Source organism: Bufo gargarizans, chromosome 5 (assembly GCF_014858855.1).
Source record: "Bufo gargarizans isolate SCDJY-AF-19 chromosome 5, ASM1485885v1, whole genome shotgun sequence".
In the NCBI taxonomy this organism is placed as follows: Eukaryota; Metazoa; Chordata; class Amphibia; order Anura; family Bufonidae; genus Bufo; species Bufo gargarizans.
The window spans coordinates 476,705,344-476,718,648 of NC_058084.1; the positions used below are offsets into that span (position 1 = coordinate 476,705,344).

At 42.8% G+C, this 13,305-nt stretch overlaps 1 protein-coding gene across 1 annotated transcript in view; it reads right to left on the reverse strand.

Moving 5' to 3' along the window:
• Positions 1-3,493: 3,493 nt before the first annotated feature.
• Positions 3,494-13,305, reverse strand: part of SLC25A13 (solute carrier family 25 member 13) — a 115,414-nt gene continuing 105,602 nt past the window's right edge. The window contains exons 16-18 of the mRNA XM_044293294.1: positions 8,566-8,724; positions 8,020-8,110; positions 3,494-4,151 (exon numbers count right to left, since the gene is read on the reverse strand). Of these exons, the coding sequence (XP_044149229.1) occupies positions 3,977-4,151; positions 8,020-8,110; positions 8,566-8,724 (425 nt within the window). The 3' untranslated portion in view covers positions 3,494-3,976. The remainder of the gene's footprint in view (positions 4,152-8,019; positions 8,111-8,565; positions 8,725-13,305) is intronic.

Below are 13,305 nucleotides of genomic sequence, written 5' to 3' on the forward strand. Positions count from 1 at the left end.
AACCATCTATTGAAAATTTTATGCCAAGCCCAATTTTTTCTACGTAATTACTGTATATGCCATACGGAAAAACGGAACAGAGACTGAAACAAAAAACGTAACGGACCGCAAAACACTGAAAAAGCCATACGGTCGTGTAAAACAGGCCTAAAGATTATGCATTTGTTGACCTCACCCAATTTCTCAATTCTCCTGCCCAGAGGCACCAAACTTATCCAAAAAAGTACCTCCGATGTATAAATCGATAACATGCATGTGGAAGGTTTACACTATGACCACCCATGGACCACTCTTGGTGCCTCTACACAGAACCATGTGTTAGGCTAGCTCCACAACTGCGGCACAGCTCTCCGGCATCGCCGCATGTTACTGGAATGCCCACCGGCCCCCACTGACTATAGTCCTATCTGGCTTCTACCCTGCAAACATGCTGGGAGTTTGCCGGACAAACACTGCTGTAAGGAACGGTTTTCGTCCTCAGAATCTCAGCATTCGATGGCAGAAAGCTGGGCCACAAATGTGAAAGTAGACTTGGATCTAAAACTAAATTTCACAGAAATTAACAGCAACAATTAAAACTTTTAAAGCATTTTTTTGAACCCTGAAATGACGTAACATTGACTTCCATTGCATTTACATTTTTAGTACATAATCCCCAAAAAAACGTTGCCAAACCACGGTTCTTCATCTGTCGTGGAACCACTATCTCCAGCGTACATGTAAGAGCACGCTGGGAGTTGTGGTCCAAGCTATGAGGAGCCACGAGTTGCTGGAGTCTGATCGAGCCCTTAGAATTGTAGGACTTGGCAAAGCCCAACCTGAAGGACAAGGACTGATCGGGCTCTCACCGCAACGCTCAACTGGTTTCAACTACTTAAACACTGATACAATCCAGATAGAGTCCTCGGACGTTATTTAAAATCTACGGCTTCAGAGGGATTTTTTTTTTTTTTTTTTGTAAATTAAAATTTTCATTAAACCCACAACTAGCTACCTTGACTGTTCTAGGTGAAGATTATTGCTAAAAGGAGAAAAATGTCATTGTAATACTAGCATCCGATTTCAGAGTATTCAGTGAAACTGTAAGGCCTCGTTCACACTTCAGTGTTTGGTCAGTGATTTCCATCAGTGATTTGTGAGCCAAAACCAGAAGTGGAACCTCCACAGACATGAGGTAGAAGGGAAAGATCTGCTCCTGTTCTGTGTTTAGCGTTGCACCTGGTTTTGGCTCACAAATCACTGATGGAAATCACTGACCAAACACTGAAGTGTGAACGATGCCTAAGTGCTTTATAGCAGCCTCCAGAGGTTGGGAGACTACAACAATCAGTATGCCCTGCCCAGCATGCTGGGGGTTGTAGTTTGGCAACAGGCGAAGGGATGCCGGGTGCAGCACATGTCAGTCAATAAGCTGGTGGGGATCATTCTGAGTCATTTCTTGCGCCTCAAATTCCAAATTTCTGTAAATAAAGGACCTGCACGTTCTCCTGACATGTCCGTTTTAGTAAAAACTTGCACTGCCCATAAAGTAATAATTTTCTCCCCTCTATTACTCCTCCTGGAAATGTATGAATAAATTAAAACTGGGGAGTTACCAATTCTCTTCACAATGGGTGTTGTCACTACAGTCTGATACTGTGACAAAAATCAGTACACACCAAGCTGAAAAGACGATTGGTGAACCTCCTCGGTTGCCAATTTATTTATTTCCAAGAGGAACTACAGAGGAATGGCCCAACCCAGAAGTCTAAGAAACTCTACCCCGGTAATTGCTATCTCATGGGGAATACACATTTTTACTATAACAGACAGGAGATCTTATAGTGTAATGAAATGTTGTTTCCTTAAGATCTCTGCTTGTGGTCATTGAATGGGAACAGCTATCCAGATTCTGTGCTATAACTCCCGTGCGAGCAGCACCTGATCAGGAAGGGGTTCCTATTCACTGATAGTAAGCAGAGGTCTTGAGAGGATAGGAAGAACAAAGGACAAAGCACAGGCTTTACTTACAGAAGACCAGCGGCAGGTTGGAGAAAGCTATAGGGGGAGATCCCAGTGATGGTGGAGCCATTGTCTGGTTGCAATTATTTACACCATACTGTCGCTAGACACTGTATGTCATGTTCGTACCCATGCAGCCACATGACATGGCCCATCATACGCTCCCGTGTATTTCTTCTCCCACAGCGCCACGCTGGAGAAAATGGTCAGGATACATGAAAGTCAGAGACCACTGGGATCATACAGCCTCCTGCCTGCACAGTAATGAGGGCGCTGCGGGGCGCACATCTCTCCAGCTATAGAATCAGTAGGTCCCGTGAGGTTAGAAGAGAGGATTCTCAGGATCAGTACCACTCCTGTCCCTGGGTTCTGTCTGGTGCTGCAGCCCAACTCCATTCAAATGAATGGGACAGAACTGCAAAACCAGATACAACCGGAGGACAAGGATGGCGCGGTTTGTGAAAAAATGGCAAATCCTTCCTTCTAATATCAGACATCTGCTTTAAATGTTTCCTTAAAGTAAATGTTCACCTCTAAGCCTCAATTTATATCTATATATATATATATATATATATATATATATATATATATATATATATATATATATATATAATCTTAATTAAAAATTAGGTAACTCTGTAAGTACATTGCATTATTTTATCCTGTACTGACCCAGAGCTGCACTCACTATTCTGCTGGTGGAGTCACTGTGTACATACATTACTTATCCTGTACTGATCCTGAGTTACATCCTGTATTATACCCCAGAGCTGCACTCCCTATTCTGCTGGTGCAGTCACTGTGTACATACATTACATTACTGATCCTGAGTTACATCCTGTATTATACCCCAGAGCTGCACTCACTATTCTGCTGGTGGAGTCACTGTGTACATACATTACTTATCCTATACTGATCCCGAGTTACATCATGTATTAAACTCCAGAGCTGAATTTACAATTCTACAGGCGTCAGCATCTGCACATAGCTTGTTTGGATGTTTTACATTGTGGGTATTGTTGTCTTTACACCAGAATATTGCATTACTGGAGCTCAGCTAAGCCAAGCCAATAAAGACAGCAGAATAGTGAGTGCTGCTTTGGAGAATAATTCAGGCTGTAACCCAGGATCAGAACAGAAAAAGTAATGTATGTGCACAGTGACTGCACCAGCAGAATAGTGAGTGCAGCTCTGGAGTATAATACAGGATATAACTCAGGATCAGTATAGGATAAGTAATGTATGTACACAGTGACTGCACCAGCAGAATAGTGAGTGCAGCTCTGGAGTATAATACAGGATGTAACTCAGGATCAGTACAGGATAAGTAATGTAATGTATGTACACAGTGACTGCACCAGCAGAATAGTGAGTGCAGCTCTTGAGTATAATACAGGATGTAACTCAGGATCAGTACAAGAGACAAAATGTAATTACAACTGACCCCTTTTTTTTTATAATTATAATTATAATTATATATATATATATATATATATATATATATATATATATATATATATATATATATATAGCTCAAAAGGTGGACACTCCCTTTAATTCGGTCCCTATGCTATATTTAGGAAGTATTTTTTTAAAAATAATTTTTAAATTGACCGAAAATTCAGAGCAACCCAGAAACTATTTCATTAATTAATTGTCTAGTTAATGACAAACCTACATTTGTGGGGTGTGCAGAACCCACTAAAGTTCACAATCCAAAGCAACCCGGAGACTCCCTAACTGGTGCTGGTGAGAGGCTGAGGGGTAACAGGGGACCCACCGCCACCTCCCTGCCACAGGCTGCATTCTGTAAGGAAGGGAACCACAAAGATAATTGCACAAAAAATAAGTCTAAAAGATCTTTCAGGAAACAGACTGTGGGATAAAAGGCGAGAGTCGCTGATACATTGTAACAGATGATAGCTGTGTATCTAAACCTCTCGCCTGCGTCCTCAGGCTTTAACAGCTAATGGTTTTAGGTGGTTTTAGAGGTTGCTGATGATGGCTGAAATCTAGGAAGGTAGAGTCCAAATTTGCTTTCAATTCCCGCAAAAGTCGCCACTGCTAGTTTGTATCCACCGACGTGGTCGGGATTCGCCGCAGGAAGTGTGATCCGGGACTTGGGGACGGCTCCGGACCCGGCTGGTTTCCTGGAATGGAAAGACAAAAGTTAATATTGAAGAACAGCTTTGAATATTTAGAATAGGAAACGTTGGAGCTCTTCTTCCCAAATCAAAGGGAAATCTTTGAAAAATGTATTAAGGGGAATAAAGGGGATGTCCAACAAAAAAATATTCTCTCTGACAGTTTTCAAACCAGCGCCCGGATCTGAAGACTTTCATAATTGCATGCAATTAAATATTTAGCATAGCCACTGAGTTATTTAATAACATGTATCTGTATAGCGCCACCTGCTGTTTGTTTTTCCTTATTACTCTGTCCATTTTGCTGAGGTGGTCACACATGCTTATTTCTATCTATTAACCCCTTAGTGACCACCCATACACGTCTTTTTAAAGCGTCAACCAATTGGCCTTAGACAGGGCCGCCTTAAAAAGGTGTCTGCTCACCCTAAGAGCTGTACGGGTCCCCCCGTGCAGTGGAGAGCAGGGGCTCGGCTCTCACATGACTGCTCTAACAGCCTGGACCGGCAGGAGTGCTGATCCGGGCTGTTTAACCCCTTACATGCTGCAGGAGATGGCACCCGCCGCATGCAAGTGGTAACAGTGGGAGCTTTTTAAATAAAAAAATAATTGTAAAAATAAAATCTCCCCCACGTTCGGCATCGCCGTGTCCGTAACGACCCGCACTACACAAATACAGTCCTGATCAAAAGTTTAAGACCACTTTAAAAATGGCAAAAAATCATATTTAGCATGGCTGGATCTTAACAAGGTTCCAAGTAGAGCTTCAACATGCAACAAGAAGAAATGGGAGTGAGACAAAACATTTTTTGAGCATTCAATTTAATGAAAACAACAAATAAACTGAAACAGGCTGTTTTTCAGCCATTAAAAAGTTTAGGACCACACCTCCAAAAAAATAAAAAATAAAAAAAATAAAACAGAAATCCAACTTCCAAACATGAACTCAGTAATGAGTAGCTCCGCCGTTATTGTTTATCACTTCCAAAATTTGTTTCGGCATGCTTGATGCAAGCGTTTCCATGAGGTGAGTGGTAACATTTCTCCAAGTGGTGAAGACGGCCGCACGAAGGCCATCTACTGTCTGGAACTGTTGTCCATTTTTGTAAACTTCCCTTGCCATCCATCCCCAAAGGTTCTCAATTGGATTCAGATCAGGGGAACACGCAGGATGGGCCAAAAGAGTGATGTTATTCTCCTGGAAGAAGTCCCTTGTCCTGCGGGCATTGTGTACTGTAGCGTTGTCCTGTTGAAAAACCCAGTCGTTACCACACAGACGAGGGCCCTCAGTCATGAGGAATGCTCTCTGCAACATCTGGACATAGCCAGCGGCCGTTTGACGCCCCTGCACTTCCTGAAGCTCCATTGTTCCACTGAAGGAAAAAGCACCCCAGACCATTATGGCGCCCCCTCCACTGTGGCGCGTAGAGAACATCTCAGGTGGGATCTGCTTGTCATGCCAGTAACGTTGGAAACCATCAGGACCATCAAGGTTACATTTTTTCTAATCAGAGAATAAAACTTTCTTCCACCTTTGAATGTCCCATGTTTGGTGCTCTCTCGCAAAGTCCAAACGAGCAGTTCTGTGGCGTTCAAGGAGACGAGGTCTTTGAAGACGTTTTTTGTTTTTGAAGACCTTCAGTCTCAGATGCCGTCTGATGGTTATGGGGCTGCAGTCAGCACCAGTAAGGGCCTTAATTTGGGTCAAGGATCGTCCAGTGTCTTGACGGACAGCCAATTGGATCCTCCGGCTCAGTGCTGGTGAAATTTTTTTGGGTCTTCCACTTGACTTTTTTTGTTCCATAATCCTCAGGATCATTTAAGAAATTCCAAATGACTGTCTTACTGCGTCCCACCTCAGCAGCGATGGCGCTCTGTGAGAGACCCTGCTTATGCAGTTCAACAACACGAGAGTTTTTTTGCCTTTGCCATCACAACGTGTGACTACCTGACAGAAAGTGACAATGAATCCACATCTTTGCACAGATTTGGCCTTTTAAAGGCATGTGGTCCTAAAATCTGGATCAGCTGAAAAACAGCCTGTTTCAGTTTATTCATTGTTTTCATTAAATTGAATGCTCAAAAAATGTTTTGTCTCACTCCCATTTCTTCTTGTTGCATGTTGAAGCTCTACTTGGAACCTTGTAAAGATCCAACAATGTAAAATATGATTTTTTGCCATTTTTTCAAGTGGTCCTAAACTTTTGATCAGGACTGTATCATGTGAATTATCTCCTACAGTAAACATTGTAAAACCAAAAAAACTAAAAAATATGGCTGAATTGTTAATTTATTCTTAGTTGCCACCAAGAAAACTTAACAATCAAAAAGAGTAATTTTCATCAAAATGATACCAATAAAAAATTGAAGTTGTCCCTCAAAAATCAAGCCCTCACACAACTCCATAGAAAGAAAAATAAAAAGTTATGGGTCATAGGAAGTGGCGATGCAAAAATATTTTCTTCCCGTTAAAAAAAATGGGTTTTATTGCACAAAAGTAGTAAAACGTAAAAAAATTAATAAATAAAAATCGCTGTAATCGTACTGACCCAGAGAATACAGATATTATATTATTTATACCGAAAAATCAACGCTGTAAAATGTATAATGTAGAAAACTCAGTGTCAGTATTGCTGTTTTTTCCCCCCATCTCCCAAAAAGAGTTAATAAAAGTTAATCAGAAAGTTATGTGTACCCCAAAATCAAACCATTAAAAGCTACAACTTGTCCCGTAAAAAACAAGCACTCATACAGCTACATAGATGGAAAAATAGAAAAAAGTTATAGCTCATGGAACGACAAATGAAAAAAGAAAGAAAAACGCTTAGTCAGTAAGGCCCAAAACAGACTGGTCACTGAGGGGTCTGCTGCAGTTTGGGCTGTCCTGCTGAGAAGTGATAGGGAGAGAGCTGCAATAGTAAGGACACACCCCCTGAGCTGTGATAGGGAGAGAGCTGCAATAGTAAGGACACACCCCCTGAGCTGTTATGGGGAGAGAGCTACAGATGAAAGGACACACCCCCTGAGATGTGATAGGGAGAGAGCTGCAGATGAAAGGACACTCCCCTGAGCTGCCAAGTTGATATAAATCTAGCAGAGCAATGAATGGAGATCTCTGGATCTATGTGAGGTACAGGGCTGGTTCTAGCTTTGTTAGAAAGAGATTGTCATGTACTATATGATGTTCATTTTACATCAATCATGGGATAAGCACATTTCTTGAATCAAGCTTTCTATTGCTCCAATGCATGAAAAATAAGTACAGTAAAATGAAGGGATTTGGCAAATATTCCAGATCAAAAGTCTCAAATCTCTTTGTTTACAGCTCCCTACACCTTACACCTCCGGAGCTCCAGCTGTTCTGAAACTACAACTCCCAGAATCCTCCTTCCACTTCTATGGAAGTTACAAGAACAGCAGAGTAAGAGTGCATGCTGGGAGTTGTAGTTTCACAGCTTCTGGAGTGCCGAAGGTTGCTGATCCCTGGTCTACATAGTTCTACACCAAAAAATATGTAGTCAGATCCTGCAGTAGTCAAACTCACTTTCATCTTTCCCCCACTTTTTGCTATGGAAGAGAGTAGTCCACAAGCATGGAGTCACATAAACCTGCATAGACGCGGCATACACAATACAGTAGGTGACAGTAATATTTTTTTCCACAGACTTTAAAAATAATAAAAAATACTCTAAAGAAATTTTTCATTCTGTATTTTTATGTTGCAGCTAGCGTGCCTCCTGTACTCGCAGCTAAACTTCACTATGGCACTTGGCACAGGAGCCCGAGGAGGGATCTCTGCAGCTATAGTGTGACCACAGGCGAAATATACAGTCAGTTAGTAGGAAAACGACAGAAACCAAAATGGGGCACTTACACTCCGCCAAAATCCACGTAGAACCATCTCTGCAATAGCTCATAGGTCACAAGAGTCACACCGAACTGTGGAGAGGACCTGAACACGCGGGCTGCAGGAAGACAAGGCATTGTAAGACTTTGAAAAAATCCACAAATAGATATTAGATGGAGAGATGGAAAGCAGCACTGCACAGGGCTTCCCGGGGCTCACAATCTAAATTCTCAATTAGGGCTCATGCACACGGCCGTATTTTGCATGCGTGTCGGATCCAATTTTTTGGACCCATTGATTTTTATGGCTCTGCAAAAAATAAAAAAATATATGGACAGCACACAGATGTTAACTGCATGCAATCCGTATGTCCGGTCCACAAATTATAGAACATGTCCTATAGAATAGTAATTTCTAGTGATGAGGAAAGCCATGCAAAAAACATACAAAGTACATGCAGATGTTGATTTTGGGTGGATTCGAACCCAGGACCCCAACGCTGCAAGGCAACAGTGCCAAGCAGTGAGCTACTGTGCAGACCAAGACAGACTGATCGAGACAGACAGATCTTACCTCCAGCGCCTTTCCATAGCGCCCGATGTCCTTCCTCTCGCAGAATCTTTCTGAAGCAGTCTATGACCCCAGAATAAGTGGTCTGACCTGCTCGTGCGGCGACCTGTAGTCGAGTCTTAATGACGTCGGCGGGGGTCACAAGAGAAGCGGCCGGCATACCTGGAGAGCAAAACACCACCAATATTCAAAAAGGGTCCAAAGACCGAGCCCGGAAACTATAGGCCGTTAAGTTTAACATCTGTCGTGGGTAAACTGTTGGAGCATCTCAATGAAAATAAGCAAATAACACCAAATCAGCATGGCTTCACGAGGGATCGGTCATGTCAAACTTATTTAATCAGTTTCTATGAGGAGGTAAGTTCTAGACTTGACAGCGGCGTCGTATATCTCGACTTCTCCAAAGCATCTGACACTGTACCACATAAAAGGTTAGTATATAAAATGAGAATGCTCGGACTGGGAGAAAATGTCTGGATGTGGGTAAGTAACTGGCTCAATGATAGAAAACAGAGGGTGGTTATTAACGGTACACACTCAGATTGGGTCACTGTCACTAGTGGGGTACCTCAGGGGTCAGTATTGGTTCTGCGGTACTTTTTTTTTTTTTTTTATGCGGAACCATTCACTTTTTTTGCCTTCCTCTGGATCAACTTGCAGGATAACAGGCCGAACTGGATGGACAGATGTCTTTTTTCGGCCTTATATACCATGTTACTAATTTTAATTTCCATGTTTTAAATTCCATGTTTTGTAATTTTAGCAACGGTGCGATCAGAAGGGCGGCAGAGATCTCCGAAAGATGATTGACCTCATGTCTCCCAGCAGGAAATTATCTCATGGTAAAAAGTGTGCCATCATCTCTTGAGGTTTGCTCCCAAAACCCTTAAATTACAGACTAGGAAAGGATACTGAGAGATTTTTCCATATCCGCCCCAAAGCGATATGATATGGGCTATCGGTGCCCGGTAAACCACTCAGACCCTTACCCTGCGGAGGGTATACCACCCTATCATTGATAACATGGACCCTGCCGAATGCTCAGCATGTGGCCGTCTCAGAATTGGAAGCGTTGGAGAATCCCGTTCCACGTAATCTCCACCATATCTGATGATTACATTCAGATTTTTGGGAGGCGAAAGCTCCTTTGGCCTTTTGCTTTTCTTCACGCTTCTTTGTGGCTACTGGCAAGGAACACACAGCGAGCTGAAAAGCAGAGTCTTCAAACTCACCACCGCTGCCGCCACCACTTACCCACAGGCGCGCGCAAGCATGACTGTCTGCCACCGCCTTAAATAACCCTATGTAAACTCTGCATCCCTGCAAAGAAACATTTCTGTGCAAAATCAGCAAACCAAATACAGATAGGATTTCAGGAGGGAGGGAGCCAAATGCATTCTCTCTGTACAGCACAGGCTCCTGGCTCAGACGCCTTACCATGCAATATCCATGTAGGTGGGTCACATTCAGTCTATTAGTTGGAAATGAAGAACATGTGCCTGGAGTTCAGCATGCAGACCCGGCGCTGGCTTCAGATCTCACACTTTACTGTTGTCTACGCACTATTTTGCTTCTCGTCAATAAATGTAAAATCTAAGGTCTTCAATGCGTCTTTTGCACCAGGAAACTGTCAACAAGCTGGCTCGTTGATGCTGCAGCCAGATCTCATCCTTTCACTTCTTGAACATTCGGAGTAAACCGTATACTTCTGCAGTGGGCTGCGATTCTCAATGGTTTTCAGACAAACACAAGCGAGTTCAACGCAAGAAACTCGCAGCGTGCGTCAGTGTGAGGTCTTGTTTTGAACGCTGCTCCTGTGACAGGCTCGCACAGCATCCTGTCAGAGGGTCCTGGAATCTACAGAGTTACACGGACATAATGCTGTCAGTGTAATACAACAGATTCCAGGACTCTCAGGGTCACACGGCCTTATAAATCATTATAATGCTGTGCGGTCCTGTCAGAACGGGACCTCACACTGCCACATGCAGCGAGTGTCTCACATTGAACTTGCTAGCCTTAAAGGGTTGTTAAGAACTTAAATATTGATGGCCTATACTCCGGATAGGTCAAAAATATTTGATCGGGGTAGTTCTGACTTCCACAAATCCAGCACATTCAACGGTCACATGGTCTTTGTGCAGCCCAGTCCCATTCAAGTGAATGGGTCTGAGCTGCAATACCTAGCACAGCCACTATACAATGGAGGGCGCTGTGCTTGGTATGGTGTGAAGAAACTACAGTGCCCTTTAACCCCTTAACTCCGTATATATATGGCGTTATGCGCCCCCAGGTGTATGGAGCGGGCCTCTGCAGTGCTTCCCCGTCATTTAACCCCTCAGGTGCCGTGATCAACGCTGATCATGGCACCTGTGAGTGAAGGCAGAGAGAAGAGCCCACGCAGTGAAATTGCAGGGTTCCGAACGGTTGCCATGGCAGCCTGGACGCTTCTGAAGCGATCCACGCCTACCATGGCATTCTCCCTGCTGAGCTATGCACGAGGCATAGCTCAGAATGGATGGAGTAAAAATCCTATTCACCCTAATAGATCTCTATTGGGGTGAATAGGAGAGGGGATCAAAAGATCCCATGTACGAGGCCCCTACGGGGGCTAATAGTTATAAAAAAAATTAAAAAAAAAGTGAAAAAAGTTTTTACATTTTTTTTCGAAAAACACCTGTATATTAAAAAGTTTGAATCGCCCCTTTCCCAATTTTACATATAAAAATACATAAACAATAAAAAATAAAATAAACATTGGTTATCGCCGCATCAAAAAATGTCCGAACTAATATATATAAAAAAAAAAAAATCCTGGACGGTGAATGCCGTAACAGAAAAAAAATGAAAAACATGCAATTTTTTTTGTTCATTTTGTTCCCCCAAAAAATTTTAATAACGGTGATCAAAACGTTGTATATACTACAAAAATAGTATCAATAAAAACTACAGCAAGTTACGAGAAAAACAAGCCCTTATACAGCTCTGTAGACCGAAATATAAAACGTTATGGCTGTCAGAATATAGCGATGTAAAGAAAACTTCGATTTTTCTAAAGGTTTTTATTTTTTTAAGTCTTAAAACAAAAAAAACTACTGTTTAAGTTTGGTATTGCTGCAGAATAAGAACGCCAGGTCAGTCCATAGTGAACGCTGTGATTTCAAAACCCCAAAAGCCTTGGTGGAATTCATTTTTATTTATTTTTTTTCAATTTTGCCACACAAATAATTTTTTTCTAATTTCTAATACAAGCCATGGTAAATTAAATGGTGGCATAAAAAAAATGCATCTTGTCCCGGCAAAAATAAGCCCTCATATAGCTGTGTGAACGGAAAAATAAAAAAGTTATGGCTTTTGGAACATGAGGAGGAAAAATCAAAGGGGTTCAACAGCTGATCAGTGGGGATGCCAGGAGTGAGACTTCCACGGTTCTAAAGCTACATTCTGCGTTTTTCATGCTGCTCTGGCTCCATAGAAATGAAAGGGGCTGCGTAAAAAGCATCCGGATGCAATGCATTTTTCACGTATGGCGGCCAGAAAATGTAGATTGATGCTAACGCATTGCACCCGCACTGAATCCGAACCCATTCATTTCAATGGGGCTGTGCACATGAGCGGTGATTTTCACGCATCACTTGTGCGTTGCGTAAAAATCTCAGCATGTTCTATATTCTGCATTTTTCACGCAATGCTGGCCCCATAGAAGTGAGTTTTTCACGGATGGTTGCTAAGAGATGTTGTTTGTAAACCTTCCGTTTTTTTTATCACGTGCGTGAAAAACACATTAAATCGCATTGCACCCACATGAAAAAACTGAACGCGATCGCAGACCAAACTGAATGAACTTGCTTGCAAAATCGCGTATTTTTCACTGAACGCATCCGGACCTAATCCGCTCACGCTCGTCTGCAAGAGACCCTATTCTCTGTTTTAATTCACACACATAAAAAACGCATTCAATCCGGATGGAAAAAACACACACACACACACACACACACACACAACACAAATCACAAAAAAAACAGATTTTACTTGCTTGCAAAACCATCAGTTTTTCCCTGAACAAATGTTCCATTGGTGAACAGAGGTCACGTGGCTGCTGTTCTCCAGATAGGCAAATGTCACAGAAGTGGGCTACCCCTCTGGATGAACGCTTTGCGGAACAGGGTCCGCAGGAAGTGGCATCCCAAACTGAAATTGTCCTAAACCCTGCCTTCGTCATCGGATGAATTACTAAAAAATGAATTGCATCAAGCCTGGAGTGCCGTCCACTTGTGTCATATATTGGTCCCATGGCAGGTGGGACACGAGCTGGCACACAGCACGCTTTCAGTGACACGTGTAGGTCGCGTGACCACTGCACACTATTCAGATCAGTGGGGATCCGACGCGCGCCCCCCCCCCCCCCCACTGATCGGCCGGAAGTAACACACAGAACAGATCCGTTCTCTGTGTAACTGCCATGATTCAGGAACTGAGCTGCTGTAACCCTGCACGGACAGTACAGAGAGCTATGCTGCCACTCCACTCTCTGTGCTGTCAACAGCTGATCGGTGGGGATGCTGGCTGTAGAGTCATCACAGATATGATATAGGCGACCTATCCTAAAGATAGGTCATCATTACCTGTAGGCCAATTATCCTCCGTTCTGTTTAGCCACAATACTCAACCTTTGACCTTGGGGGTAAACCATTACGTGCAGTGGAAACGCCACAGATTCTATTACTTCTGGATTCTACTGCG